Genomic DNA, 27,982 nt, shown 5'->3' on the forward strand with positions numbered 1-27,982 from the left:
TTTTACACACAGTATTTCCTGAGTGTGATTAGACTCTGCTGTGCTGTTGTATGTTGCTGAAGGATTATTTGGTTGTGGCTCAAACTTTGATTCAACGTTTGAAATGGAATAATATCAGTAACAGTTGCATTAAGATAGACATATAAGTCTATCTATATTTAACCCCCCCTCACCATGCGAGCTTTCTTTATCCTTCAAGCTTGGCCCTTGGGAACTTGAGGAGGACTGTGCTCTTCTGGACAGAGATCTCTGATGTTGTTCCTGGACTTTGCTGGTCGGGAGTCACTACACCTTTTTCCCCAAGGCCAAATAGACTTGATTAACACCAGTATGCTAAAAGAGATTAAAGAAGTCCTTGTGTGTTTAAACAGGGGGGTCTTCGTTTTGTCCTTTGATTCCAACATCAGCAGCATTTTTTCAACATGCTCTTCTATTAGGAGACTGTTACTCTTTCACTTTTTGCACTCATATCATCTTAAGTAACATCTAATCCTTTTGGCATATGTTAATATAAAGAAGTGCAATTTCATCAGTGTGTTTCACATTATAAAGAAATGATACTCTTCCCTAACCATCACTGGGTTATAATATGTAATTTTATGTATAACACTGAAAAGGGGTCTTTTCGGTTTCGTTTTATTATTTACTTTTGTGTATGACAAGCTACAACTTTTCTCTGTCAGTAGCAAGCTCCCCGGGCTTCATAAAGTTGAGGTAACTTAATTAGAAGAGTGGCTGGAGAGAAACACTTTCCTAAATGACCTCAGTGACTCCCTGGCCAGCTACTCTGGTTTGTACCACACCAAAGGAAAATCCCAGTGGTGCATGTTAAAATGAAAGAAAAGCAACTAACTTCCTGAAAAACAGTGTAGTCATGTATACTCTACACTGTAACATGTTAGTACTCGATTCTGATTACTATTACTAGGCAGTTTTCGTACCCGTGAAGCTAAGCTGGTGTACTGTATGTTATCAGTCTGTGTCTTAAAGTCAAATTCCCGACAGTTCCGGGGACTAAATTCTACTGAAGTGTGTCTGAGGAAGTGTGGCACGGTTCATCCTCTTTCCTGTCGAAAAAACTGTCGTATATAACTGTAGCTTTATTCGTTCACATACCAGACTATGAATATAGCCCCTGACACAGACTTTCAGCATGGCTTTTCCATTCTGCTCCCATTCGCAAACCTAACTTCAGGCTTATGTTCCAACTATCCTTTTCCCCAAGGAACTTGAACGCAACGCTACAACAGAAGGGCGAGCTGTGCGCATGCTCGCAGGTTTTACGTTATTAGAAGCCTATACAGAAGCGTGTACCTATTCGTTAATGGGGAGTCGTCATCTAGTTAGGTAGATATCGAAGTGGTTTTGTGGCACGTCTGTGTCCGCGTTTGCTGGATAAAGACCTGCGGCATTCATGTACTGACAGATATTTAAGTTACCGTAAAGCTGTTTGCGTGTCGCTGGAAGAAGGGACGATGTCGGCAAATAAAACAAAGAAGGTCAAAATGGCTACTAAATCTTGTCCTGAATGCGACCAACAGGTAAGAAAATACATCTTTAATTGTTAGGGCTGTGTTACTGATTGCGTTTCGTTTTATTGATACCAATCATGGCAGCCTACGGTAGTTTCCAGCTCTAGAGACGGAAACGGGGTTCGGTGCGAGCCCCGGTGATCACGATGTTTCTCAAACGGCTCAGCTGGTAGATGTTGATTTTCCGTTCGGCAGAGAGAGCATCGGCATCTATGTCCGTCTTCACGGTTGTGGCTTTGTGACTTTGTATGTATAAAACAGACGGACATATGATCACATATTTGCGTTAGTAATGTAAGGGACTGGCTCAAAAGTTCAGTAAATGAGTTGGGCTATAGTAGCGCATTTTCATTACCGTACCTCAGTTACTTGTGATCTTCACTGAGCATTTCGATTGGTTAAAGATAAAAATAAAAAAAAATCAGCCCTTTGGCTTTGTGAGCATCTCTTCCTGGAACTACGGTAATGGTGCTGGATCACAATGGACTCTTCAAATTAAAGCCAACAGTGGGTAGACTGCAACAAGTCTACATCAGTAATGCGCATGGTTAGTTACACAGTTCGACCCTGTCCTCACACTACCACCACACACAAGCATGTGTTGCTGCTAGTGATGTGCGATACCACTGATTTCCTTTCCGATCCGATACCAAGTAAAATTCAGGGTGGTATCGGTGATACTGATCCGATACCGATACTCTGTACAAAAACGTAATGTTTCATTGCATTTCATAATACAATATACAATTGTATTATGTAATTGTAATAATAACATAACCATATTGCTTCATAATGATTAGAGGACATCAGACAACTTGTTTTTATTGCTTAATAATGCAGAATAATCATATAGAAATAAAAAAAAAAACTGACTGACTGGCTGTTTGTGGAGGTAAAACACATGACTCTGTTTGCGCTCAGCCATTGTTGTGAGTGTGCACGCCAGAGGCTGCCACACATTTATACAGCCGTATTCCGCACATGACTATGAAAAGCGTAAGAGGAAGTAGTTCCTTCCAAATTAGACGATCCGAATGATATAGTTTTTTTCCCACTGCGTTCATTTTAATGGAAAAACTACAAATTTACCCCAGAGTACTAAAATATATATATTATAATATGAGAATTGATTCTAGAACATAAATTGCTGGTATCGGAAGAATCGATATTTCGGTATCGATTCGCACACCACTAGTTACCGCGTTTCTTTCTTTTCATTAGCTGCGTCTGGCTTACTCTTCTGACCCTGTGAATAAATCCGTTGAAAATAGTTCTGCTCAGCAGTAAAACGGCTGCTGGTAAGATGTAGATGTTACACTTAGGCTATAAAAATATGAAATGGGTGCAGTACAAATGCCAGCATTTTATCACTGTTTAATTAAATATTCCTAAAAGCAGTTGTAAACAACATGTGCATGGTTTTGCAAAATTTTAACTTTATACCAAATGCTGTTGCTATTTGTAGTTTGAAAAACTGTAGATGAGTCATTAGTTTTTCTTTCTTGTTCACTGAAAGAAATCTGTCCGTTTTGTGCTGGAAAAAGTGCATTATAGTCAGCTTCAGTGTCTGAAGCTCCTCCTCAATGGTTCATAGAAACCATACCTGTAGATACCATCCATTCACCTTTTCTGCTTCCCACAAAGACATGGCGAGTGGAATCAAAGATCTCAAATTTGGACTCATCAGACCAAAGCACAGATTTCCACTGGTCTAATGTTTATTGGCTAAAACAAATCTATTTTGCTTGTTGCTTTTCCTTGGTAGTGGTTTCTTAGCAGCTATTTGACCACAAAGGCCTGATTTGCACAGCCTCTGCTGAACAGTTTATATAGAGATGTGTCTGCTACTGGAATTATGTGTAGCATTTATCTGGGCTCTAATCTGAGGTGCTGTTAACTTGTGATTTCTGATACTGGTGACTCGGATGAATTTATCCTCAGCAGTAAGGCTGCCACAAACGATTATTTTGATAGTCGACTAGTCACCGATTATTTCTGCGATTAGTCGACTAATCAGATCATCATCCATTGGATGTAAAACTACAGCTTATTGCACCAGCAGCATCTGCTCTTATATAACTATCATTAGCTTACAGCTTTAGGTGTGTAAGGTCTGTGCTAACTAACAATAAAGACAAGATGATAGTTTATTAAATTTTAATGAAGTTTGCAGATTGTTTCGGTGAAGATTAATAAACTCCTTGCTATCTAAAATATAACAGGACACCGGAGTAAATTCTCGAGCATCTCACACTTCTGATAATCAGCTGTCTGCTTGACGTTTATTCAGCTGTGTAAAAACTATAACTTTAATCTCAGACAAACCGATTTACTCAGGAACAAATAAAATACTGAAAAAAGCCAAACAATAACATGTTTAAGTTATCTAAGTGACTCATATATCATGTTTAACCTGAGCAGTGAAAGACGGAGGTGGGTTTGAAAACGATTTGCCGGGAGTCCGGTGTTCTCGCGGCTCTAGTGAGCCTAGCCCCTATGGCGTGATTTTTGTGCCACTATTCTGAGCGCATGTAAAAAAAAATGCTAGATGGTGGGTAACATGCATCTCCAAAAACGTTAGAGCACTTATGCAAATATTTGATGTCTTGATAAATCGAGCAGGTATTTGAAGTTTACACAGCACCATTCTCGCATGAAAATATCTTAAAAGTTTATTTTGTGACCCAGAAAGAGTAATATTTCAAACTCCGCCACTCTGTGTTCCTCCGCCACTGCCTCGTTTGAGTTTTGGACGAAATGGATTCTGGGATATTGCATTTCGTCATTTCGAGCTGATTGGAGACCAAAACAGCCAACAGATTTTTTTTTGCATCCAAGTCTGTGATTGGCTGGTTTTGTTGAGCGCGCACGGACAGAAATGTTGAGAGCGCGAGCGCAAGTGCAAAAACTGAGCGACAGGGGCTGCTATTGTGTGCGTGTGTATGGATAATAGCAAACACTGAAATACATTTTTTGCACGCAGCAATGAATTTTGTTCACTCAAATTTAGCTTTTCTTTGCTCAAAAATAAATTTCTCCTCAAAATACAACACTTGCACCTGGAATTTATTTTTACGTGCGCTCAGAATAGTGGCACAAAAATAACGCCATAAGCCCCCAGCTAGCTATCGAGCTAGTGGGTAACAGACGTCTCCGAAAACGTCGGAGCGCTTTTGAAAATATGTGGTGTCCTGATAAACTGAGCAGATATTTGAGGTTTACACAGCTACATTCTCGCCTGAAAATATGTTAAACGTTTATTTTGTGACCCAGAAAGAATAATAAGAGTAATATTAAAACTAACTAGCTGCCGCCATTGTTGGAAACTGTGCTGGGCCGCGCTATGAATTCTGGGACGCAGCTTCTTCTTCTTCGGGGTTTAACGGCAGCTGGCATCCTTGTACATGCAGTGCTGCCATCTTCTGTTTCAGTCCGTTATTACACTCTTAAATCCTGCTACTTATTCCTGCGTCTTTTGTGAGCTTGCAAAGCTTCAAACGACGCGTCGACTATTAAATCAGTCGTCGACGATTCTGATAGTCGACCTAATCGTGACTAGTCGACTAATCGTGGTAGCCCTACTCAGCAGCAGAGGTGACTTATGTTGTTCCTTTCCTGGGGCGGTCCTCATGTGAGCCAGTTTCATCATAGCACTTGATGGTTTTTGCGACTGCACTCGTTGACACATTCAGAGTTTTAGCAATTTTCCAGACTGACTAACCTTCAGTTCATAAAGTAATGATTGACTGTTTTTTCTCTTTACTTAGCTGATTGTTTTTTTGCCATTACATGAACACTGACAAGACACACCTGTAATGTGAAAACCATTTCAGGTGACTACATCATGAAGCTCATTGAGAGAAGGCCAAGAGTGTACAAAGCAATAATCAAAGCAAAGGGAGGCTATTGTTATTAGAGTTTCAAGATGGCGCCAGTGTGTGTGGCTCGCCGTCTGGCTCTTCCTCTGTTGTGTTTGCTTATGTTGTTTTTTATTGCTAGAGTCAACTCTCTTTTAATGTACAATCGCCAAAAACTGTTGGACCTCCGACTAGTTGCCAGTGATCTTACCAATGCAACTTATAATGGACATAAGGCGTTACCTCCATTCCTGTCTGGGATACCAGCTAACCTTTGTCGGACCCTGGCCCCAGCCTCACGGCGAAAGCGTTTCAGACGCCGGGGCAAACGTAGCGGTCTACTCGTGAAACTTAAGGCGTACTTGATGCGCTCTTCCCCGGCTCCCCGGATCAGATGTCCCAGCCACGAAAGATTTCCCCTCATCTTCGTCGGCGCGGTGCGAACCTACAGAACTTGCGGCCGCTGCGTCGGGTCTCGCTGTCAGCCACGAACACGCTGACCTCCACCAGGTTTGGATTGGTGAACACTAGATCGCTGAGTAATAAAACTTTTATTTTAAGGGATTTATTTATAATAATAATAATAATAATAATAATAATAATAATAATAATTTATGACCCAAGGACTGGATTTCCTCTGTATAACTGAGACATGGTTGAGGGCCGGTGAGTCCAGCGCTTTCACAGATCTCTTACCTGATGGCTGCTGCTTTTTAAACTCTCCTCGAATATCAGGCAGAGGAGGAGGACTAGCGGCTGTTTTTAAGAAGCAGTATAAATGTAAACCACTGCCATTATCAACCTCACCTAGTAGCTTTGAACTGAGCATGTTTGAGCTAGGTCGCTCTCACACAGTGCTCTGTGCTGTGGTTTACAGACCCCCAAAATACAATAAGAACTTCTTAAATGACTTTTCTGATCTGTTGGCTGAAATTATGCCAAAATATGATCATGTCCTTATTATTGGGGACTTCAATATTCATGTGTGCTGCCCTGACAAGCCAATGGCAAAGGACTTTTTATATCTTATTGACTCTTTTGATCTTGTGCAACCTGTGTCTGTGCCTACACAAAAATATGGGCACACGTTGGATCTTGTTTTAACTCATAATTTACCTGTCTCTAACTTAGAGGTTTGTGACATTGTAGGGTCGGATCATTAGCCTGTCTTGTTTGAGGTTTTCCTTCCTTTTACCAAAGTTAATCTTCCTCCTGTTGCTGCTAGGAGCTGTCGTATTTTTAACCCTTCCTCTGCTGGACAGTTCTCTATTGTTTTTAATCAGAACGGCGGCCTTCCTGATTCCATATGCAATGATACAGAAGAGCTGAGTATGTGGTTTTACTCTGTCTGTCAAACTGCTTTAGATTCAGTGGCCCCCTTTAAGCTTAGGCAAGTAAAAGCCAAATCTGAACCCTGGCTGAATGAAGACACCTGGGCTGCCAGAAGAAAGTGTAGGAGAGCTGAACGTAAATGGAAGAAGGATCAACTTCAGGTGTCATACCAAATGTTACAAGACTACTGGAATTCTTACCAGAAAACTGTAAAAGACGCTAAGAGGAAACATTTTGCTGCTATTATTCAGGCAAATTGTCGTAAGCCTCATGTCTTATTTAAGACTATTGACATGGTGCTTCATGCTCCACAGACTGTTGGTGTCGAGTCTTCTCAGGAAATTTGTGAAAACTTCCTACACTTTTTTATTGATAAAGTGCTATCTGTCAAAGCACAGACTTCCCAGTCCGTTCTCGACCCTTCTACCCCTGTCCCTAGTTCTGCTGTCTTTGACAGGTTCGAGCCAGTTTCCATGCTCTGCCTGCAGGAGTTGGTTGCTCACATGAAGCCCTCAGCTTCCCCTTATGATGCTCTCCCTCCTCGATTTTTCAAAGAGGTTTTTCTCACTATAGCATCAGCTGTACAATCCATTGTAAATAGTAGTTTGTCCTCTGGTGTTGTACCTGTCAATCTCAAACATGCGGTGATTCAGCCTCTACTCAAAAAACCTGCTCTTGATCCTGATATTATTGCGAATTACAGACCTATTTCCAAACTGCCTTTTATCTCAAAGATTCTTGAAAAGGTAGTTTACAAGCAATTAATGTCCTTCCTAGAAGAACACGGTATTTTAGAAGTTTTCCAATCTGGTTTTAAAGCTTTACATAGTACCGAATCTGCCCTTTTAAGAGTTTTTAATGATGTGTTTTTGGCAAATGACTCAGGTGACTGTGTTATTATCGTGCTGTTAGATTTAACTGCTGCTTTTGATACAGTGGATCATAATATTTTAATCTCCCGTTTAGAGCAGTTGGTGGGTATGCGGAGTGCCGCACTGCAGTGACTCAGATCCTATTTGGCAGAGCGAACTTTCTCTGTGAAACTCGGGGAGTTTGTATCCTCTGCTGCTTCTCTTCAATGTGGGGTCCCACAGGGTTCAGTTTTAGGCCCGCTTCTTTTCTCTCTATATCTCCTACCCCTTGGGTCTATTTTCAGGAAACATGGGATTTCTTTCCACTGCTACGCCGATGACTCCCAGATTTATTTCCCACTTAAAAGATAAATGGCTTCTCAGTAGACTCGCTGCTCAGATGCCTTGATGAAATAAGGGCCTGGATGGCTTTGAACTTTTTAAATTTTAATGAACAGAAAACAGAAGTGATGGTTTTTGGTGGCGCTTCTGAGGCCACTATTATAGATCTTGGTTCACTGGCACAGTATGTTAAACCAGTCATCACTAATCTGGGAGTTAAAATAGAGGCAAATCTTAAACTTGAAAGCCAGGTCAGAGCTGTTGTAAGCTCTAGCTTTTTTCATTTGAGGGAATTAGCCAAAATAAAGCCTATCTTATCGAAACAGCATTTTGAGACAGTAATCCATTCCTTTGTTACTTCTAGGCTGGATTATTGTAACGCACTTTATTGTGGGGTTAGTGATGCAGCTCGTCTTTTAACTGGAACAAAAAAGTTTGAGCACATTACCCCCATTTTAATTTCACTCCACTGGCTACCTGTACATCTTAGGATTGTTTTTAAAATTCTCATATTTGCTTTTAAATCTCTTAATGGCCTGCCCCCCCCCCCCCCCCCCCCCCCCCCCCCCACCTCTCGGAGCTACTACAACCATATACACCTGCCCGTTCCCTTAGGTCCGCCAATCAGCAGCTCCTTAAGGCACCAAAAACTAAGTATAAATTTAAAGGTGATCGTGCTTCTGCTGTAGCTGCTCCAAAGTTGTGGAATGATCTACCCTTGCATGTTAGGCAGGCCTTTTCTCTCTCTGAATTTAAAAGTGTTCTTAGAACATATTTATTCGCTGAAGCCTTTGGCATTGATTAGAGGGGTTGACTCAATTTGTTATTTATTTTATCTTATCTCATTTTAATTTTCTTTACTTATGCTATTAGCATGTACAGCACTTTGTGAACTCTGGTTTTATGTTAAAGTGCTTTATAAATAAAGGTGGTATGGTATTAAGAATCTAAAATGTAAAACATGTTTTGTGTCACTTCACACACATTTGTTTACTACATAGTTCCATATGTGTTCATTCATAGTTTTCATGCCTTCAGTGAGATTGTAAAATGTAAATAGTCATGAAACAGGAGAAAAAACATTAAATGAAAACGTATGTCCAAAAACTTTGACTAGTAGAATATGAAGGCAGATCCTAAGAGAGCCAACATCTCTACTGTTGGTGTGTGAATTACAATGTTGCTCTCCAGTTGTGCTGAAAGAAACTACAACTTTCTCATGAAAACTCTTGCCAGACTGTACATTTAATGTGCAAATAGAGCTTCACCAGCACAGTGCATTAAGGGACTGTCATTCATGCAAATGCAAGCTGGTGATGGAATATGAAGAGATGGCCAAAACCAAAAGTAAAGTTGTCGACATTAAAAACTCACGTTGGTGAGCTGCTGTATTTTAAAAGACGCAACGGCCCATGTGACTGGGATGGAAGCAGCACAAAGGGGCTGAGCTCACAGGCTTTTGGTGTCTGCTAGAGGAAGGAAAAACATCACCTTCAACAACATTTTGGTAAATATGTTGGTGTGATCACAGCATCATCTTACTGGGAGGTTATAATTATAACGCATTCACATGTTGTAGTTGCATGTCATAGGGCTGTTGCTATGGTAGATAACATAAAGGTAGTCTGTTGGCCTCAATTTAACAACAGACGTTCTCTGCAGACAGTGTCAAAAACATGTGAGTCTTAAACCTGCCTTCTCCTCTAACGCCATCAGATGGTTGCAAAAGGACTTTCGGTCCCATCAGATTGTATAGGAAATTACTTTTTGACTTTTCCTCTGTAAACACTGCTAAGTTCATGGACTCAGTCACAGGTTTTGGGTGATACTGAATAAAAGTTTATTTCAGAATACTGTGTTTACTGAGACTAAAAGCGAAAGCTAAGAAGTGAAATTGAAAAATCAGCTATTTGACCTGTTGCACCTTTCAATCGGGATGGGGTTGTTTGCGGCACACGACTACTTCCTTTCAAATAACTACTGAAGGCTGTTTCACCTTTTTAAATAATTTGGGTAGTCAGCAGACATTTAGAGATGTAAGTCTATTAGGGGTGGGCGATATAAACAATATACGATAGAAACTATATAAATTTGGCCAACGATAGAGATTTTGACTATATCGCTCTATCGCGATAGCGCATGTTGATGATGTCATCAAGCTGCGCATGTTTTGGTCGCAAGCATCGCAGCGGCTACAACCATTATCATCTGCAAATGATGGCGGGCGACAGTCACAGCAAAGAGATGAAGCACTGTTGAAATATGGGGAAAGCCAAAAACTGCGCTTCCTCCACTTCCGTAACATTGATTCATTAATGTTGAATTCTCTCACAGCTGCTCTATTCCCATGTTGTTGCAGTATATTAATAACTAACCTCGTATTGTGGATGAATAATCTCAGTTGTTCTCCTGACTGAAGTTTGGCCCGTGTACAGCATCCTGCTATGCGACTGCATTTGCCACCAGAATACTCACGTTAACTTTTATCGAGTGGAAAAAAAGTTGGCGTTCATCCTCCAGCTTCACTGTGCTAATGTTATGCTAACATAGCTGTGTCGCTAGCAATCACGTAGCACAACATTATATACCAGGTAGCCCAACTTCAGTAACCCTGCAAACGTCACTGCTGTTTAGTTTTCTGTCTTCATTTATGTTGGAAGTGACAGCAGAGCTGGACGTTTGAATTAGTTTCAAAAATCTCTCAGTCAGAACATGCTGTGAAATGTTTAGGTGTAAACTAGCGATCTAACTTCCTGTTAACTTCTAACTCCGTTAAATTTAATAAATTCTGTTTTCATGGATGCCTGGATGTTAAACTTAATTGTTACACCTGGTAAAGCAGCAACGCTGATGATTTAATTAAAGATGAAAGAATTTAGACCGTTTTTAACTCTTAGTGTTGGTTTGACTTTGGGACCTGAAGCGGACGGAGTTTTGGACCCAGATTACTCCGCGAAGCTCCTCCCTACGGCAGCCGTAATGCTCTGACGATCCATCAAACAGTGCTGCTTACCAAAGTTGTACTAAAACATTTTTAACAGATTTCTGCAGCCAAAATCTGTTCGAGGTCAGTAAGCACAACCAGAATTCATACATAAGGCACACTCTCGATTTTTGAGAATATTAAAGGATTTTAAGTCCTTATAGTGTGGAAAATACGTTATACAGAAGAAAAGAATATATCGCGATATATATCGTTACCGCACGTGCTTCAAATTATATCACGATATGGATTTTAGGTCATATCGCCCAGCCCTAAAGTCTATTATATCAAAATTTGGTCACTGTAGTCCAAACTAAGAAAATTCAAAACAACGTTTCCACATACTCATTCAAACTGTACTTTTTCTACTCATATTAATATGGAGCATGAACATTTTTCTTGTAAAACAAAGGAGGGCCTAGCAAAAAAAGTTTGGGAACCGCTGAGAGAACCCACACAAACATGGAGCGAACATGCAAACGCCACACAGAAAGGCCCCGATCAGATGGAGAAGTCAAAGTCCATCTCGATGTTACTGTTGCTTCTCACTGTGAAGCAATAGTAATCAGTGCGGCACCGTGCTGTTCATCTAAATGATATTAAATAAACAAAGCAACTCAGCCTGAAAATAATTGAAATTTTGACAAATTGCATGCAGTTTTTTTTTTCTTTAAATTGTAATTGTGAACAGTTTGTTGGTTAAAAGGCAATAATAACAATAATCCATCCATCCATTTATATAATAGTAATATAATAATTTATTTTTATTATTGTTGTAGTAGTAGTTTGTCATTTGATTATTATTATTAGTAGTATTCATTTTAAAGACTTGTTTAAATTCCTTAAAAATCTGTGCTTTGTTCGTACACATTGGTCAGGGGGACTTCTACACTTGTTTGTAGAGCACAAACCACTTCATGACTAAAAATATTGATAAATCACTATAGCTGCTGCTGTATAAAATGTTTATACTGGACTGGTTCTTACACAATAAAACATAGCCTTTATCCACTGAGCACTCAAACATACAACTTGCATCATTCACATCTATTCATGCGCCTCAGCTGTCGTGCCGTAATCCTTTGAGAGAGAAGAGTCTTATCTTTTGGTAACCCTTCCAAACAAGTCATACTTGTTCAGTCTGTTTCTAACTGTACTGTCATGAACTCATGAACCTCTAACATGCTAAGTGAGATCTACACTGTCCAGTGAAAAACATTGACATCAGTGAAACTTAAGTGGACGCTAGTGGGCTTGCAGATGTAGAAAATACAATCAAACCTTTGGCTAAATTCTTCTGCAAGTAATGAGTCATAGTGCGCAATGGTTATGATCCATTTAGTGCTAAAAATGGCATGATTTAGTGGATATCTTCATTCACTCCATTGAAGTTTATCAACTCATGTCATTTATTTGGAATAAACCTGCCCTGTGTTAGCTTTGATCCTTGAGATATGTGTCAGACATGGAGACCTCTAAGAGTGTGTCAGATTGTCTGCTGCAGGCTTTGTGCAGCTAAAACAGGAATCCACCTTGTGGAAATGATGTAGTGATGTTTTAACAGTAATGTTTCTTATTTCTCACTCTTTCTAGATTCCAGTGGCGTGCAAGTCCTGCCCATGTGGTTATGTATTTATTAGCAGGAAACTCCTTAATGCAAAGTTAAATGAGCGCTCCTCCCCAGCCATAGCAGGTAAGTTGGTAGTTGGTGAGTTGAAGATACAGTAAACCTACAGCCAATTGGAATCACCAGTTATTCCAACATGCATGTTTTTGGATTGCACAAAGCTAAAGAACAAGTAGTGCTGTAGGTTAAAGAAAAATGTGAAAAAATAAAGTGACATGATTAGGAAATTGCTACGGTACTTAGTGCAAAAACATACTGTCATATAACACTTAAATAGACATAAAAATAAGAATTAAAAGTGCTAAGTAGATAGATATATACATGATATATACATGAGTGCAGGTGGTGATCAGTGCCAAACATGGAATGATGCAGTGACACAGCGTAGGGTCATGTGTTAGTGGTGGGAACAGTCATGTGGTTATTGTTCATGTGTCCAACAGCAGAGGGGAAGAAACTGTTCTTATGGCGAGAGGTTCTGGTGCGACTGGACCGGAGCCTCCTGCCTGAGGGGAGCAGGTCAAACAGACTGTGTCCAGGGTGAGAAGGGTCAGCTGAGATCCGAGCTGCACGCCGCAGTGTCCTGGAGGTGTACAGGTCCTGCAAAGATGGGAGTCTGCAGCCAATCACCTTCTCAGCAGAGCGCACAACACGCTGCAGTCTCTGTTTGTCCCTGATAGTGGCTCCAGCGTACCACACGGTGATGGAGGAGGTGAGGATGGACTCGATGATTGCAGTGTAGAACTGCATCATCGTCCGTGTTGGCAGGTTGAATTTCTTCAGCTGCCTCAGGAAGTACATCCTCTGCTGGGCTTTCTTGATGACGGAGGTGATGGTGGGCTCCCACTTCAGGTCCTGGGTGATGGTGGTACCCAGGAAGCGGAATGAGTCCACAGAGGTGATGGGGGTGTCAGTCAGGATGATGGGGGGGAGTGGAGCTGTGTGCTTCCTGAAGTCCACAATAATCTCCACTGTCTTCTGGGCATTCAGCACCAGGTTGTTGTGGCTGCACCAGGACACCAGACGTTCAACCTCCCTCCTGTAGGCAGACTCGTCCCCGTCCGAGATGAGCCCAATAACGGTGGTGTCATCTGCAAACTTGATTAGCTTGACAGACTGGTGGGTGGAGGTGCAGCAGTTGGTGTACAGGGAGAAGAGCAGAGGAGAAAGAACACAGCCCTGAGGGGAGCCGGTGCTGATGGTCCGAGAGTCCGAGACATTCTTTCCCAGCTTCACATGCTGCTTCCTGTCCGTCAGGAAGTCAGTGATCCACCGGCAGATGGGATCAGGCACTTTCATTTGGGAAAGCTTGTCTCGGAGATGGTCTGGAAGGATGGTGTTGAAGGCAGAGCTGAAGTCCACAAACAGGATCCTGGCGTAGGTTCCTGGGGAGTCCAGATGCTGCAGGATGAAGCGTAGGGCCATGTTGATGGCGTTATCTACAGACCTGTTGGCTCTGTATGCAAACTGCAGGGGGGCCGTGAGGGTCTTGAGGTAGGAGAGAACCAGGTGCTCAGTCAAAGGAGCTTGCAAAGAAAAGCGTCTGGACTTCTTTAAGTTGCTTGAAGACGTTTCACCTCTCATCCGAGAAGCTTCTTCAGTTCTAAGGTCAAATGGTGGAGAGTCCCAGATATAAACCTAGTGGGAGTAACCCCCCACAGAGGGACAAAAGGACCCCCTGATGATCCTCTAACACTTAGAGTCCCCCGAGAGCAGCCATTTGGCTTTTCTACCTTTAAAACTCGCCTTCCAGCCAAATGGCTGGTAGGTGTTTAGCTAGGCTTTAGCTTCAGCCAAGTGGAAGCTAAATTGGCTAGTCATTCATATGTAAATTAGGTTGTTATCTGGGAATTCTGGAGGGGAGTGGGGGTGTGTGAATGAAGGGGTGGGGGAGCTGCTAAAAGCTGTGAACTTCCTTTTGTGTTTCATCTTGATGCATTCTCAATCATCCAGGGAAATAAATCTCCAAAAGTCACCAACTTGGAGTGTTTCAGTTTGCCATCTTAGAGAGAAATCAACACACATGGGTGTAGGTCCTTTGTTGCTGAGATTTATTGATAAAAACAGTACAAAAAACCAACCATTTGTACACATATTTACAAATAATAATAAAAAGTGAGTGAGTACATTTCAACATTTTCAGCAATCACTCACAATCCTGGCACTGCCATGGTATCTGTAGTCTGCATTTACCACATGTGTATCTGTAGCAGTGAACACATCGCAAAGAACATATATATATATATAAATATATATATAAATCTCAGCAACAAAGGACCCATGTGTGTTGATTTCTCTCTAAGATGGCAAACTGAAACACTCCAAGTTGGTGACTTTTGGAGATTTATTTCCCTGGATGATTGAGAATGCATCAAGATGAAACACAAAAGGAAGTTCACAGCTTTTAGCAGCTCCCCCACCCCCTCATTCACACACCCCCACTCCCCTCCAGAATTCCCAGATAACAACCTAATTTACATATGAATGACTAGACAATTTAGCTTCCACTTGGCTGAAGCTAAAGCCTAGCTAAAAGCCTACCAGCCATTTGGCTGGAAGGCGAGTTTTAAAGGTAGAAAGGTAGAAGCTGCTCTCGGGGGACTCTAAGTGCTAATCGCCTGAGCCAAGGTGTGAAACTGGGTGTGGGTCCCAATCAGCCAGAGTTTCGGGTGTGTTCATTGTGAAACCTGGCCCCACCTTATCATGTGAATTCCTGAGGTCAGATGGCCCAGGATGTGAGTGGGCGTTAAGGCGTCTGGGAGGGATCTCAAAACTGGATTATAGATGGCAGAGAGTTGGTGTCGTAAACCCCGCCTCTGTTCAAAGATGGTCGCTCACAGTGGACATAGATGCTTCTTTCACTCCTCTTTCAAACCATCTGTCCTCTCTGTCCAAAATGTGAACGTTGGCATCCTCGAAAGAGTGTCCTTTATCCTTAAGATGCAGATGGACTGCTGAGTCTTGTCCTGTGGAGGTGGCTCTTCTGTGTTGTGCCATGCGCTTGTGAAGTGGTTGTTTGGTCTCTCCAATGTAGAGGTCTGAGCATTCCTCGCTGCACTGTACAGCATACACCACATTGTTAAGTCTGTGTTTTGGCGTTTTGTCTTTCGGGTGAACCAGTTTGTGTCTGAGCGTGTTGCTGGGTCTGAAATACACTGGGATGTCATGCTTGGAGAAAACTCTCCTGAGTTCCTCTGATACACCGGCTACATAGGGGATGACAATGTTGTTGCGTCTGTCCTTCTTATCCTCCCTCGCTGGTGTCTGGTCTTCTTTTCTGTGCCTCTTTGCTGACTTTAAGAGCGCCCATTTAGGATAGCCGCACGTTTTGAGTGCTTCCTTTACATGTGTGTGTTCCTTCTTTTTCCCTTCAGGCTTAGAGGGAACATGTTCTGCCCGGTGGTGTAGGGTCCTGATTACTCCAAGTTTGTGTTCCAGAGGGTGATGGGAGTCAAAGAGGAGGTACTGGTCCGTGTGTGTGGGCTTCCGGTAAACTTCGATGTTGAGGTTGCCGTTCTCTTCAATGTGCACAGCGCAGTCCAGGAAAGGCAAACAGTTGTCCTTTGTGTCTTCCCTGGTGAACTTGATGTTTTTATCCACAGCGTTAATGTGCGCAGTGAAGGATTCCACTTCTTGTGTCTTGATTTTGACCCAGGTGTCGTCCACATATCTGTACCAGTGGCTGGGTACTCTTCCTTTGAAAGAGCCAAGAGCCTTCCTTTCCACTTCCTCCATGTAAAGGTTGGCTACAATAGGTGACACGGGGGAGCCCATGGCACAGCCATGTTTTTGTCTGTAAAAGCCTTCGTTGTACTTGAAATATGTAGTGGTGAGGCAGAGGTCTAACAGTGTGCAGATCTGATCGGGTGTGAAGTTGGTCCTGTCCTCCAAGGAGCTGTCTTCTTGTAGTCGTTTTCTGACAGTCTCCACGGCCTCCGTGGTGGGTATGCAGGTGAAGAGAGAGACTACATCAAAGGACACCATGGTTTCATCTGGATCCAGGGTAAGTTTCTGGACCTTGTCGGTGAAGTCGGTGGAGTTCTTGATGTGGTGTGGGGTGTTCCCCACGAGAGGCGCAAGGATGGTAGCAAGGTGTTTAGCAATGTTATAAGTGGCTGAGTTTATGCTACTGACTATGGGTCTGAGTGGGACAGCTTCCTTGTGGATCTTAGGAAGTCCATAGATGCAGGGTATGGCATCCCCTGGGTAAAGGCGGTGATATATAAGGCGGTCAATAATTTTGTCCTTTTCAAAGTCTTGAAGGCAAGCTATAACTTTCTTTTTGTAGCTGCTTGTGGGGTCTCGCTTTAGGGCTTCGTAGGTATTGTTGTCACTGAGGAGAGTAGTGATCTTTGTATGGTAATCTGTAGTGTTTAGGACCACGGTGCATCTTCCCTTATCAGCTGGTAAAACAGTGATGTTGTGGTCTTTGCTCAGGGAAGCGACGGCCTTCTTTTCCTGTATTGTGAGTAGGGATGGGTATCGTTTAGGTTTTATCCGATACCGGTGCCAAATCGGTACTTTTGAAACTGTGCTCGAACCGGTGCTTAAAGAATGGAGAACACAAACTTTGTCCAAAAACCTCTCATGTTCAGCTGTTTTTGTAAAAAGATAACAATGTTAGCCTTTTCTGCAGCTATGGGGCATATATGGCATCACTCTTGGCTGGAAGCAGTGCTTAAACAATGGAAAAAGACACAAACTTTGTCCTAAACCTCTCATGTTTAACTGTTTCCCACTTTTTCTTTGGTCATTTTAGCCTTTTTGGCCAGGGTGAAGGGAGTATCTGCCATCAAACAAGAAGACAGCCGCATGTAGCTATGATGATGTTTGCTAGTTCACCTTACATGCATTAATGTAATAACGTGGTTAGCCTACTCAACGTAAATTACACATGAACAACATTAAGCTACTCACGCAGAGAAGAAGGGCTGCTGCCATCATCATCCTCATCATTTCTGCTACACTGGCAGGGCTAGGGGCCAGGACTCTATTCTTCGGGTTTTTGGGGGATGTTGCTCCGGGTCCGATAACTGGCAACCCACCCGACGTGCTCGGTGTGAGGTCTCGCAGCAAGCTATCAAATACGGCGCATTTCTCGGCTTTTAAAAAAAACGCTATGCGTCGCCAGGTGTTTCATCGGATTCGAGGTGTTACCTCCTTTGACAGTATCACAGTATCAGCTTAAAGCACTTGTTGCTGTTGAGTTTGCATATTTTGCTGTGAAGTACAGCCAGACTTTTGACCGCTTCGCCTTGGACATTTTTAATCTGGAGCTCTGCTCTAACAGAACGTACGTACCTGGCCCCGCCTACTATCCTCGGAAACGTAAAATGATTGGCTAGAAGTGTATCACAGCTCAGGAAAAAAAAGCACCGAAATAAAGCACCGAAATGTGCGCTGCTTTTCGGTCTGGTTACTACCGTTTATGTCAGAACCGGTGCCCGGTACCCAACCCTAATTGTGAGGTTGGATGGAGGGACTTTGGCACTGGAGAGCGTGGCTGAGACTTTCATCCTGATTTGCTCTGCTTCTGTCTGTGATAATGTATTAATCCGTATGGCAGATTCTGTGGCTGTGATGAGGTCCACTATGGGCAACTGTTGTGGAGAAATGGCAAAATTGAGTCCTTTGGCTAATACTCTCTTTTCAAGTTCAGTGAGAATCCTGTCTGAAAAGTTCTTAACCCATTTCTCCTGACTGGCATCAGGTGTGTTTTCTTCTCTGGGTTGTGTAGTTTCAGCATGAGGAGTGTGTGTTTTTGAAAGCAAGGTGTGGAATTTCCTGCGTTGTCTTTCTTTTCCTTTAGAGTGTTGGGCCCGCTGAGCCTTGTCCACAAACTTGTAAACCTCTTCTAAGATTGGAGATGGTAGAAGGATTTCCAGTTCCTGCAGGGTCTGGCTGATCTTGTTCTGGAGGGCATCTATAGTGAAATGGACCTCTCTTATCCTTTCACTTAAAAGGTGATTTTGTGCTCTCTGTAGAATCAAGTCTGCTCTGTATCCCCTGACAGTGGATCCAAGGCGCAGGCTCTTAGGAACAACTCTGCTTTGTCTGCATCTTAGGTTGAAACGGAGATGGTTCCTATAATCCGCTAGTTTCCTTGATTCCCTTTCATACTCCCGCACCAGTTGAAGGGTGTTCCTCCCAAAATGGTGCTCAAACCCCCAACCAGGTGCTCAAATGACTTCATGACCACAGATGTCAGAGCCACGGGTCTGTAGTCATTTAGTCCAGTGATCCTAGGTTTCTTGGGCACAGGGATTATGGTAGAGGACTTGAAGCAGGCAGGCACATGACATGCCTGCAGTGAGGAGTTGAAAATGCCAGAAAACACTGGGGCCAGCTCGTTTGCACAGTGTCTGAGGGTGGCAGGAGACACACCGTCTTTTCAAGCATTCAGACTCTTAAACTGCTTCCTCACACCTGCTTCATGAATATGAAGAGTTGTGGTGGGAGGAGGTGGTGTGAAATCCTCTTTTGTGTGGGGTGAGGAGGGGGGTGTTGTAGGTGAAGTGTTTGAAGGTGGTGATGGCTCTATGGAGGGGGGAGAGGTGGGGGAATGAGTGTCCAAAGTGCCTCTATTGTTGGGGTCGTTGGAGGTGTGAAGGCTGCCTGATGGCTCGTCAAAACGGCAGTAGAAGTTGTTAAGGGTGTTGGCTAAGAGCAAGTCATCAGTGGAGTGGGGGGTTTTAGGCTTGTAGTTGGTGATATTCCTAAAACCTTTCCACACAGAGGCCGAGTCATTCTCTGAGATCTGCTGCTGCATCTTCTCAGAGTGCTGATGTTTAGCAATGTCCACTTCTTTAGTGAACCTGTACTTGGCCTCTCTGTAGCAGTCCCTGTCTCCGCTTCTGAACGCCTTTCTCTTTTCCAGCCACAGCTTTTTGAGTTTAGGAGTAAACCAGGGTTTGTCATTGTTATAACTCACCCTGGTGCGTGATGGCACAATGCTGTCCTCACAGAAGTGGATATAGGAGGTGACAGTGTCCGTAAACTCGTCCAAGCTGTTAGAAGCAGCCTTCAATGTGTCCCAGTCTGTAGACTCCAAACACGTGCGAAGCTCCTCCACAGCCTCGTTGCTCCACAGTTTTTTGGTCCTCACGACAGGTTTGGAGAGCTTCAGCCTCTGTCTGTACGCGGGGATTAGGTGGATCATGACGTGGTCAGAAAGTCCGAGTGAAGCGCGGGCACCGCGCGATAGGCCCCGCTGATCGTGCTGTAACAGTGGTCTAATGTTCTCTCCTCTCTGGTCGGGCATTTAATATACTGCTTATATTTTGGAAGCTCATGGCTCAGATTGGCTTTGTTAAAGTCCCCAAGAGCAATGATGAGAGAGTCCGGGTATGTCCGCTCCATGTGCAGTATCTGCTCCGCGAGGGCGCACTGAGCTGCCTGCACATCCGCGCCTGGCGGGATGTAAACAGCGGCCAAGATGAATGAAGCGAACTCCCGCGGAGAATAAAACGGTTTGCAGTGAATAAAAAGGTATTCCAGAGAGGAAGAGCAGTGCTGAGCAATCACTGTTACATCTGTGCACCAGCCACTATTAATGTAGAAGCAGACACCTCCACCTGTGGTCTTACCAGAGAGAGCGGCCTGCCGGTCCGCGCGCAGCAGATGAAAGCCCTCCAGCTTGAGCGCGCAGTCCGGGATGTCCTCACAGAGCCACGTCTCCGTAAAACATAAGACACAGGAGGAGGCAACGTCTCTGTTCATGCTTCTCATCAGGGCCAGCTCGTCCATCGTATTCCTGAGTGAACGTACATTGGAAAGGAAGATCCCAGGAAGAGCAGTTCGCAGTCCGCGTCTCCTCAGACGCCCGAGTGCGCCGGCTCGCTTTCGTCTCCTTCGGCGTCTCTCTTTCCTGATCAGAGTCTGCAGTAAATCTGCCGCAGATGTGACAAATATTGGAAGTAAATCCACAGGTGTTGTAGTCCTGTAGTTAAGGAGCTCTTCTCTGGTGTAAGAATATCCAGAGGAGTGCCCAGACACAGAAGTTATGCACAAAAACAAAACAGAAGTAACGCACTGAAGCACCAGGGCATATATATATTTATTTATTTTTATATATATATATATATAATTTTTTTTTTTTTTTTTTTTTTTTTTTTTTAGGGGTGCAACGATACTCGTATCGATATTGAACCGTTCGATACAGTGCTTTCGGTTCGGTACGCATATGTATCGAACAATACAAAATTTTTAATTTATTTTATCAACTTTCCTCCTGACTATGCTGTCTGTGTTGAGCGCTCAGTGGATCTGCGCTCGACAGTGCAGCCTAGGCGGAGTAGTCGAACGCAGATTCACTGAGCGCAGGGCAAGCTAGCGAGACAGAAGTTAAGCTCTCCTTGCAACATGGCAAATTGAACCTCCCCCACCTCATTCAGATCTGGCATTTGGAATTATTTTGGTTTTCATGTGACGTATGACCCTGAAGGTAAGCGCTCATGGACTAAAGTAAAACAGTATGTTGGATGTGCCACGCAATGCTCAATTACATGGGTGGGAGCTAGTGCGTTAGCGCAGTTAGCTCGTTAACGTGTTGGCCGTCCAGCCCCACGCACGGGGCGATCCGCGGTAACTCGTTAACGGAGATTGCGTTAATGCCATTTCAGATTAACGCTGACAGCACTAGTGGGAACACAACGAATATGACTGCACATTTACACCGACATCATCCTAGTGCAAAGACAAGTGGAAGCAGACAAAAACAACAAGCACGCATGCTACAAACTTTACCCGAGTCATTTAGACAGCTGTTAGCACAGGATTCTCCTTATGGGGACCTGATATGTTTAATATGCTGCTGAGAATATAGCCCAGAAGAAGCGGATAGTATAGCTTTTATTTTGGAAAGATTTCTCTGTAATAAACTCTCTTTTCCAAAGATGAGTGATTCCTCAATCAGATACAGGGCTCGCAAAATCGCTAGCCTGACGTCCTGGGGCTAGCGATTTTTCCAGTCGGGCTACCAAAATCGATCTCTGCCCTGCCCGTCGGGCTATTGTAGGAAAAATATATGTCAATGCTTTTGCATTCTTTCAGAAATGTAGCTGGGTAATTATGTCATTGGCATCGATGAGCCACTGTCAATATGTGACATATTGAAGTCGCGTTTGAATTTGCGCTTGTTTTTTTGCTTTCACTTTGCAATCGTGTGAACTGTGTATAGAGAGCGACAGCACTGATCTGTGAGTGATGATAATTTGTGCACCAATTCCTCTGACATCGTCTTATTAATCGTTAGCTTACTATGCAAACATGACAAGTGAAATCTCCCGCAGCTTAAACATGTGAGAGGTTGATCGCGCAGAGAATCGCTGAGCTTATGTGAGTGCGTGTGTAAAAGCAGCAGGATATATATTTTAGTTCTGCTGAGCCAAATAAGACAGGTCAGGGTGAAGAAGTGACAGCCAAAGAAAAGCTTACCACAAAACGGAGAAGTTATGATAAATCAGACTATAAGGCAAAAAGAAAGTGCAGCTTTATGGTTTCATGGACAAAAGAATTTCTGTTGCTGCGATATGACGAGCTAAATAACCAGGGCTGCACATAAGTGGTCCGCAGGTGCGCATTCGCTGTCAAAATAAAAAACACGCACAAGATAAGAAGTTGCAACGCGTGTTTGCGTACATAAGATTTTCTGGAGGAGGACAGACATTTGTTTAGAACTCTTAAAGATGTCGAAGAAGCTCCTTTAAGCAATTACTGTGATGTTCCTCCACCTCCAAACAAATGTCAGAAGGAGTCCGAACCACAAAAGAAGCACGTATTCTCGGAAAAGTAGTTGCAGGAGGTGAGCTGGCTTCAAACAAATGATGAACGCACAGAGATGTGGTGCAGAATGTGCCGTGAAAATTTAATAAATGACAAATTAAAAAGGCATGAACATTTTTTTTTGTATCAAAAAAATATCGAACCGTGACACCAAAGTATCGAACCGAACCGTGGATTTTGTGTATCGTTGCACCCCTAATAAATAAATAAATATATATATATATATATATATATATATATATATATATATATATATATATATATATATATATATGCTCTTAACTCAAAAAGATCAATTGGAGAATAACTTCAGCAATTACTTCCTCTAAATCATCAACCCCATTTTTACAAGAAGTCCTACCAATTAATGGTTCAATCTATCTCTATTAATTGCACAGGCCTTCAAGCTGGCAGGAGTTAAACTGTTACTTAAAAAAGTCATCTCTTGACCCAGCGGTCTTAGCTAATTATAGACCCATCTCCAAACTCCCTTTTGTTTCAAAAATTCTTGAAAGCGTAGTTGTTAAACAGTAGATGCAGATGACTGCTCTGTTCATGTGCAGAGGAATGGAAGAGTTTCAGAGCTCATCACAGCACAGAAACAGCTTTAGTGAAGGTTACAAATGATCTTCTTATGGCCTCTGACAGTGGACTCATCTCTGTGCTTGTCCTGCTAGACCTCAGTGCAGCGTTCGATACTGTCGACCATAATATTTTCTCATAGCAATCAGAGTATGCAAATTACATTAAATGTAAATGGAGAGTCCTCTTCACACACTGAGGTTAATTATGGAGTTCCTCAGGGTTCACTGCTAGGACCAATTCTGTTTACATTATACATGCTTCTCTTAGGCAGCATCATCAGAAGGCATTGCATACATTTTTAACTTTCTGTCTACTATCTGATTGGCCTCCTGGTTTGTGGGAAAGACCTTGGAAGCCCAGAAATACAAAATATTTAGCTCCTTATACTGCCCATACACAGAAACCGTGTGATTGTGAAAACATGAATGAAATGTTAAAAATTGGAGACCTTGCTCAAAAAACAAAAGAGAGAAAACAACAAAAAAACAAAGCTGCTTTTGGTAACAAGGATTTGGGTGGAAGTCTGAACAACACCCCCCTGAACAGATGGCTAAACAGCATGTGGTATTTGTAATCCCTGCTTTAGACAAGCTGGACTTTAGGCGGAGGAGGACTGAGCGCATTCGCAGAGAGAGAATTGAGTGTCCTCTAACCAATGACATGGAGAACAGGAGGAGACCCCGGGCTAACAGCCAATCAGATCCCATACGAAGAGGACGAGGCAGACCAAAAACAGTGGGGCTGAAGAAACAGGAAGAGGAGAAAGGTAAAACAAGTCATATTCACAGATGCATTTTGTGGCACTGTTTTTTTGTTTGCTCATTTTAGGGACCTTTTTTTTAGTTTTGCCTTTGTTGTGTTGTCACAGTACAAATAGACAGGAGGACAAAAGAAATGAGCAGGAACTCACTAAATAAAGTGGCTATACAAACTATGGAATAATATCTATTAAATTACAAATGCATCCAATGAAAATGGGGGGAAACGGCGAGGTTAGATCTAGACTACCTGGCGCTTTGATATTGCCTTCTAGAGCTCAGTCTGCCCGTGACAGGAAAACCAGCATTGCCACAAACTTATACACACGATAATTAAAAATCCTCTTCTTTTTATAATTTGCTTGGGAAATGTGTGCAACACTTTCCTGAAATAAACATACATGGAAATACATACTTACGATGGTATTTACAACTGAATATTTGGTGTGAGCACCTTTATTCCTCAGCACATCCTGAACACTCTGAGACAGTTTTCTGTCATTTCTTTAAGTAGTCTTCAGGAAGTGGAAGCTCTCCAGGCTTCTTATAAGTAAGTACAGATACAGTTTCAAACTGGTCCTTTGTTAAGTGTCTCATATGCAGACACAGCACTGCTCACCACTTTTTATATTCAAATGATTTATGTCCATGTTAAGCAGCTTAACAGACAAAGAAATATGATGATCAGAAAGTAAAATATAAAGTAAGGAGGGTGGATCAAGACTCCTGCATGTTACTGTGTATTAGCAAGGACTTGTTTGCACATCTTGCACTGATTCTGGGTTGACTATGCAAATCTGCAAAAGCAGAATGAAATAAATTGCCTTTGAGTTGTGTTGTGGAAAATTTAACAATAACCTGCAACACACCCAGTGAGCTTGATTTGAAGTGGGTTTAATAAACACATTGCAATGTGGAGAGAGCTCCCAGTGAAACCCCAGGGCCATCTCTGAGTTGTGGCCTCACATCTTACATGCAGAGACGCAGACAAAGAACGTTCCACATTATTTATTTGTAACAAATGTTTGGAATCATGTCTGATTTTCGTTCCACTTCTCACGTGTGCACCACTTTGTGTTGGTCTTTCACGTGGAATTACAATAACATTGATTCATGTTTGTGGCTGTAATGGGACAAAATGTGGGAAAGTTCAAGTGGGCCGAACACTTTTCAAGCCACTGTAGATCTTGCCACTCTATCTATGCTGTGTACTGCACTCTTCACTGTTGTAGGGCCATCAGCCCATTTAAAAGGTGTAAAACATCTTGGGGAAACTAAAACAACCACATTTAACTCTGGAAGAACAACCGCCTTCTTTAGGTGCTTCCAGCATGTTTGAGGCCGATCAAAATCCCTCAATGAAATGTGATGAACCCAAATCCTGTCTTTACGGTGTGACACAATGTTTCGAAGTTCTGTACACATGTCAAAAGAAACCACAACTGCTGTTATTTTTATGTTTCCTCAGACAATGAGGGCCTAATGCACTTATGCACTGACATGCTGGAAAATCAGTCTAGCTACCCTACAAAATGAGCACAAGTTGCTGTAAAACCTGCATGCTATAATTACTCCAGTCACTTTCACTCATGCTCAGGACTCTAACGGAGTTTGTGATGTTCAGAGAGTCGTGTAAATGCATATCATTTGTAAAATGATTAGAAATGTCACACCACAGAATTTTTTCAGGTAAAACTGCCTGACTGTTTAATCCGGTGTCATCTGCATTCATTCGCTGATCCCTGTTGGGTGGCACCGAGTCTGCTCTGCAGTCGCTGAGTTGGAGCTTGGCACGCTCTTGTTGGATTGATCGTTGGGTCCTTCACATTTCTCTCTTTATGTGCGTTTGTGTGCATTTTATTTTTACCTTTGTTGCGATCCTACGGACTTTTCTCAACCTCCACACGCAGCCGGCCACAGTTTCCCAACCCAATTTTCATGTGTTCTCACATTATCAACAACAGCCTTCATTTCTCCTCCATGCTCTCTTCTCTCCACTTCTCACAGCTGCTGTGTCTCTCCCACCTCTGCAGCAGTTCACGGTTGTGGCGTGTCAGAGGCCCAGTGGGCCGTTCTTCTTCAGCTTTGCCTTTTATCTTTCACTCTTTTCAGTCTCTGTCTTTGCCATTTCAGCTCCCAGTATGGCAAATGTGAAACTCGGTCTTCTCAAGTGCATTCACACACAGTGATGTCGCTGGTGAACCTCAGCTTGTGATCAGGAGCGCATGCTTGCATCCATGATGGCATTCGTACATACTGCTACATGCTGCTGAACCCTTCAGGGTTTAGGGCAGTGCTGCTGTCTGTTCACCTTGTTGACTCTTGAAGTCGACGCCGTTGCTCTCGAACTGCATTTTGTCTTCAGGGAGAGATTGATTGTCCTCGAAGCTTGTTCTTCAGTGTAACATCTACCTGAAGGTGAAGCTGTGTAATATTCAGCCAAAGCACGGCTGGTGTGGTTCCAGTTATGTTAATCTATCATTTTGCTCCGGCCGCTGAGCTTGTGGAGGGCGCTGATCCAGTTCCGCAGCCACCTGTACCAACACACATATATTTAATATCATTTTCATCACTGCTCAATAACACTTTGCCTCTTGTTCTTCTATCCATCACTCTCTGTTGCACACACACTTCACTGCATTCCTCTTCTACAGCTTCTACACACTTCATGCTGCATGTATTCTTTCCCATATTTCTGAAAGAAAAAAAAATCATACAATCAAAACCTGGATTTGCCCGGACCACCCGAGGGGATCCTCCGACGGCCTCACTGGTCGCACTGCTGGGCTCAGCTTTGTGGACAAGCGCGTTCGCCGTCCGGCCTTTTCTTTCTGGTCCAACAGTGTTAACCACCATAAACTAAGGACAGAGTCCTTCCCACAACAGTCCTGAAGTCAGGCGTCGTATTCCTGAGGTTTCCCTCCCAGTGGTCCATCCAAAACAAAACAAAAACTACAAATAAAAAAACTTTTATCCCTGTCAGCATCTCTTTCTATCACACAACCATCTTCCACACACTTGGAGTTTTCAACCAGACCACGTAGAGGAAAGCCTCCCACGGCTCCAGTGGCCGTGTTGCTGAGCTCAGCTTCCTTTGTACGAACAAGCGCCTCCTCTGACCTCGTTTTCTGCTTGGCCGTCACCTAAAGATTTACATCCCTGATGAGCAGAAGACGTTCCACATGCATGTAAACTGGTGACAGGAGTGCTCTTACTATGAGAAAGTGATATTGCTATAACTAATGTGATGTGATTAAATATGTGATTAATGAAAAAAGAAATCTGCCACCACAGTTGTCTTTAGAGCAAAATGCTTTTGAATCTGTATGTGGACCTTATATTATGTGCACATGCTCCATTTGCCAATTTGAAGTAATAGGTGTATACTGAATATGGCCTTACAGTACAGATTGCTCTAGAATTTGCAGATACTGTTATGGTACTATGGGTCTGAGACTGCAGACACCTGAAACTATAGCCAGTGTTGTTAAGTACTTATTGCCGTGTGTGTGTGTGTGTGTGTGTGTGTGTTCACAGACAAACAGGAGAAGGAGGTGGATATATACGCGAGTCTCTCTGATGAGAAGGCCTTTGTGTTTTCTGTGGCATTGGCTGAGATCAACCGCAAGATCCTGGCGCAGAGACTTATCTTGTGAATCAAATCCAGAGTAACTAAGAAAACGGATGACCAAAGAGACGAGACCTCTCTGGAGCTGAACCTGGCTGTATTTCACTTGGATTACGAGACACAGTTCATGAAACTGCAAAGTCTTATCTCGTCATGGCGAGAAGGATTTGTGTTGGAATATCAGTTGCAACAACCATGGATCAGAAGACTTTTCCATGAAGTCAAAGAGAGGAAGAGCTTATATGTTATCGTATTCAAAATAAATGGACTGTTATGAAATGATCTTTACTGGAATGACCATGAAAAGACAATACATTTGCATACACGAGATTTAAAGCAAACTGTCAGTAATTAGTGCTTTGCACAGTGCTCACCATATTTTATATAATGTTAGGAATCTTCTGTAGCCATGCTTCACATGAGTTTCACAATGCCTACAATGTGGATGGACTAAAAACTGCAGTCAGCCCAGTGTTCAGCTCTCCTGGAGGAAGGTGGATGTTTCTGAGGCAGAGACACTAATGTTGCTTTTCAAATCTGTCCAACTTTGATTCCTTCTGTTCTTTTTGATCGCTATTGGTGGCTTTGGATGTCCACAGTGACGCATGAATCTGTTTGATTACTTTATAAAAATGTATTAAAGACAGTCAACCCAAACATTTGACATGTAGTTGGGACTCAAATGTTTATCTTTTCTAACTTTT

General features: G+C 42.8%; 1 protein-coding gene across 1 annotated transcript; it reads left to right on the plus strand.

Annotated features, from left to right (window-relative positions):
- Positions 1–1,259: 1,259 nt before the first annotated feature.
- Positions 1,260–27,940, plus strand: hdip1 (HDAC and MIER1 interacting protein 1). Its single transcript, XM_086297056.1, has 4 exons — positions 1,260–1,541; positions 12,491–12,590; positions 23,479–23,658; positions 27,188–27,940. The coding sequence occupies exons 1-4, from the start codon at positions 1,476–1,478 to the stop codon at positions 27,304–27,306; spliced, it is 465 nt and encodes a 154-aa protein (XP_086153182.1). The 5' UTR covers positions 1,260–1,475; the 3' UTR covers positions 27,307–27,940.
- Positions 27,941–27,982: the final 42 nt, after the last annotated feature.

This window comes from Aulonocara sp. 'chitande type north' Nkhata Bay, linkage group LG1, assembly GCF_057382095.1.
Source record: "Aulonocara sp. 'chitande type north' Nkhata Bay isolate Kocher_YH1m ecotype deep benthic linkage group LG1, A_spYH_male_GT1.1, whole genome shotgun sequence".
Classification (NCBI taxonomy): domain Eukaryota; kingdom Metazoa; phylum Chordata; class Actinopteri; order Cichliformes; family Cichlidae; genus Aulonocara; species Aulonocara sp. 'chitande type north' Nkhata Bay.

Excerpts from the sequence above, each read along its gene's own strand:
- hdip1 (XM_086297056.1), top strand. The coding sequence starts at position 1,476 with ATGTCGGCAAATAAAACAAAGAAGGTCAAAATGGCTACTAAATCTTGT. Across the intron at positions 1,542-12,490 it reads GTCCTGAATGCGACCAACAG|ATTCCAGTGGCGTGCAAGTC; the intron begins GTAAGAAAATAC and ends CACTCTTTCTAG. Across the intron at positions 23,659-27,187 it reads GAAACAGGAAGAGGAGAAAG|ACAAACAGGAGAAGGAGGTG; the intron begins GTAAAACAAGTC and ends GTGTGTTCACAG.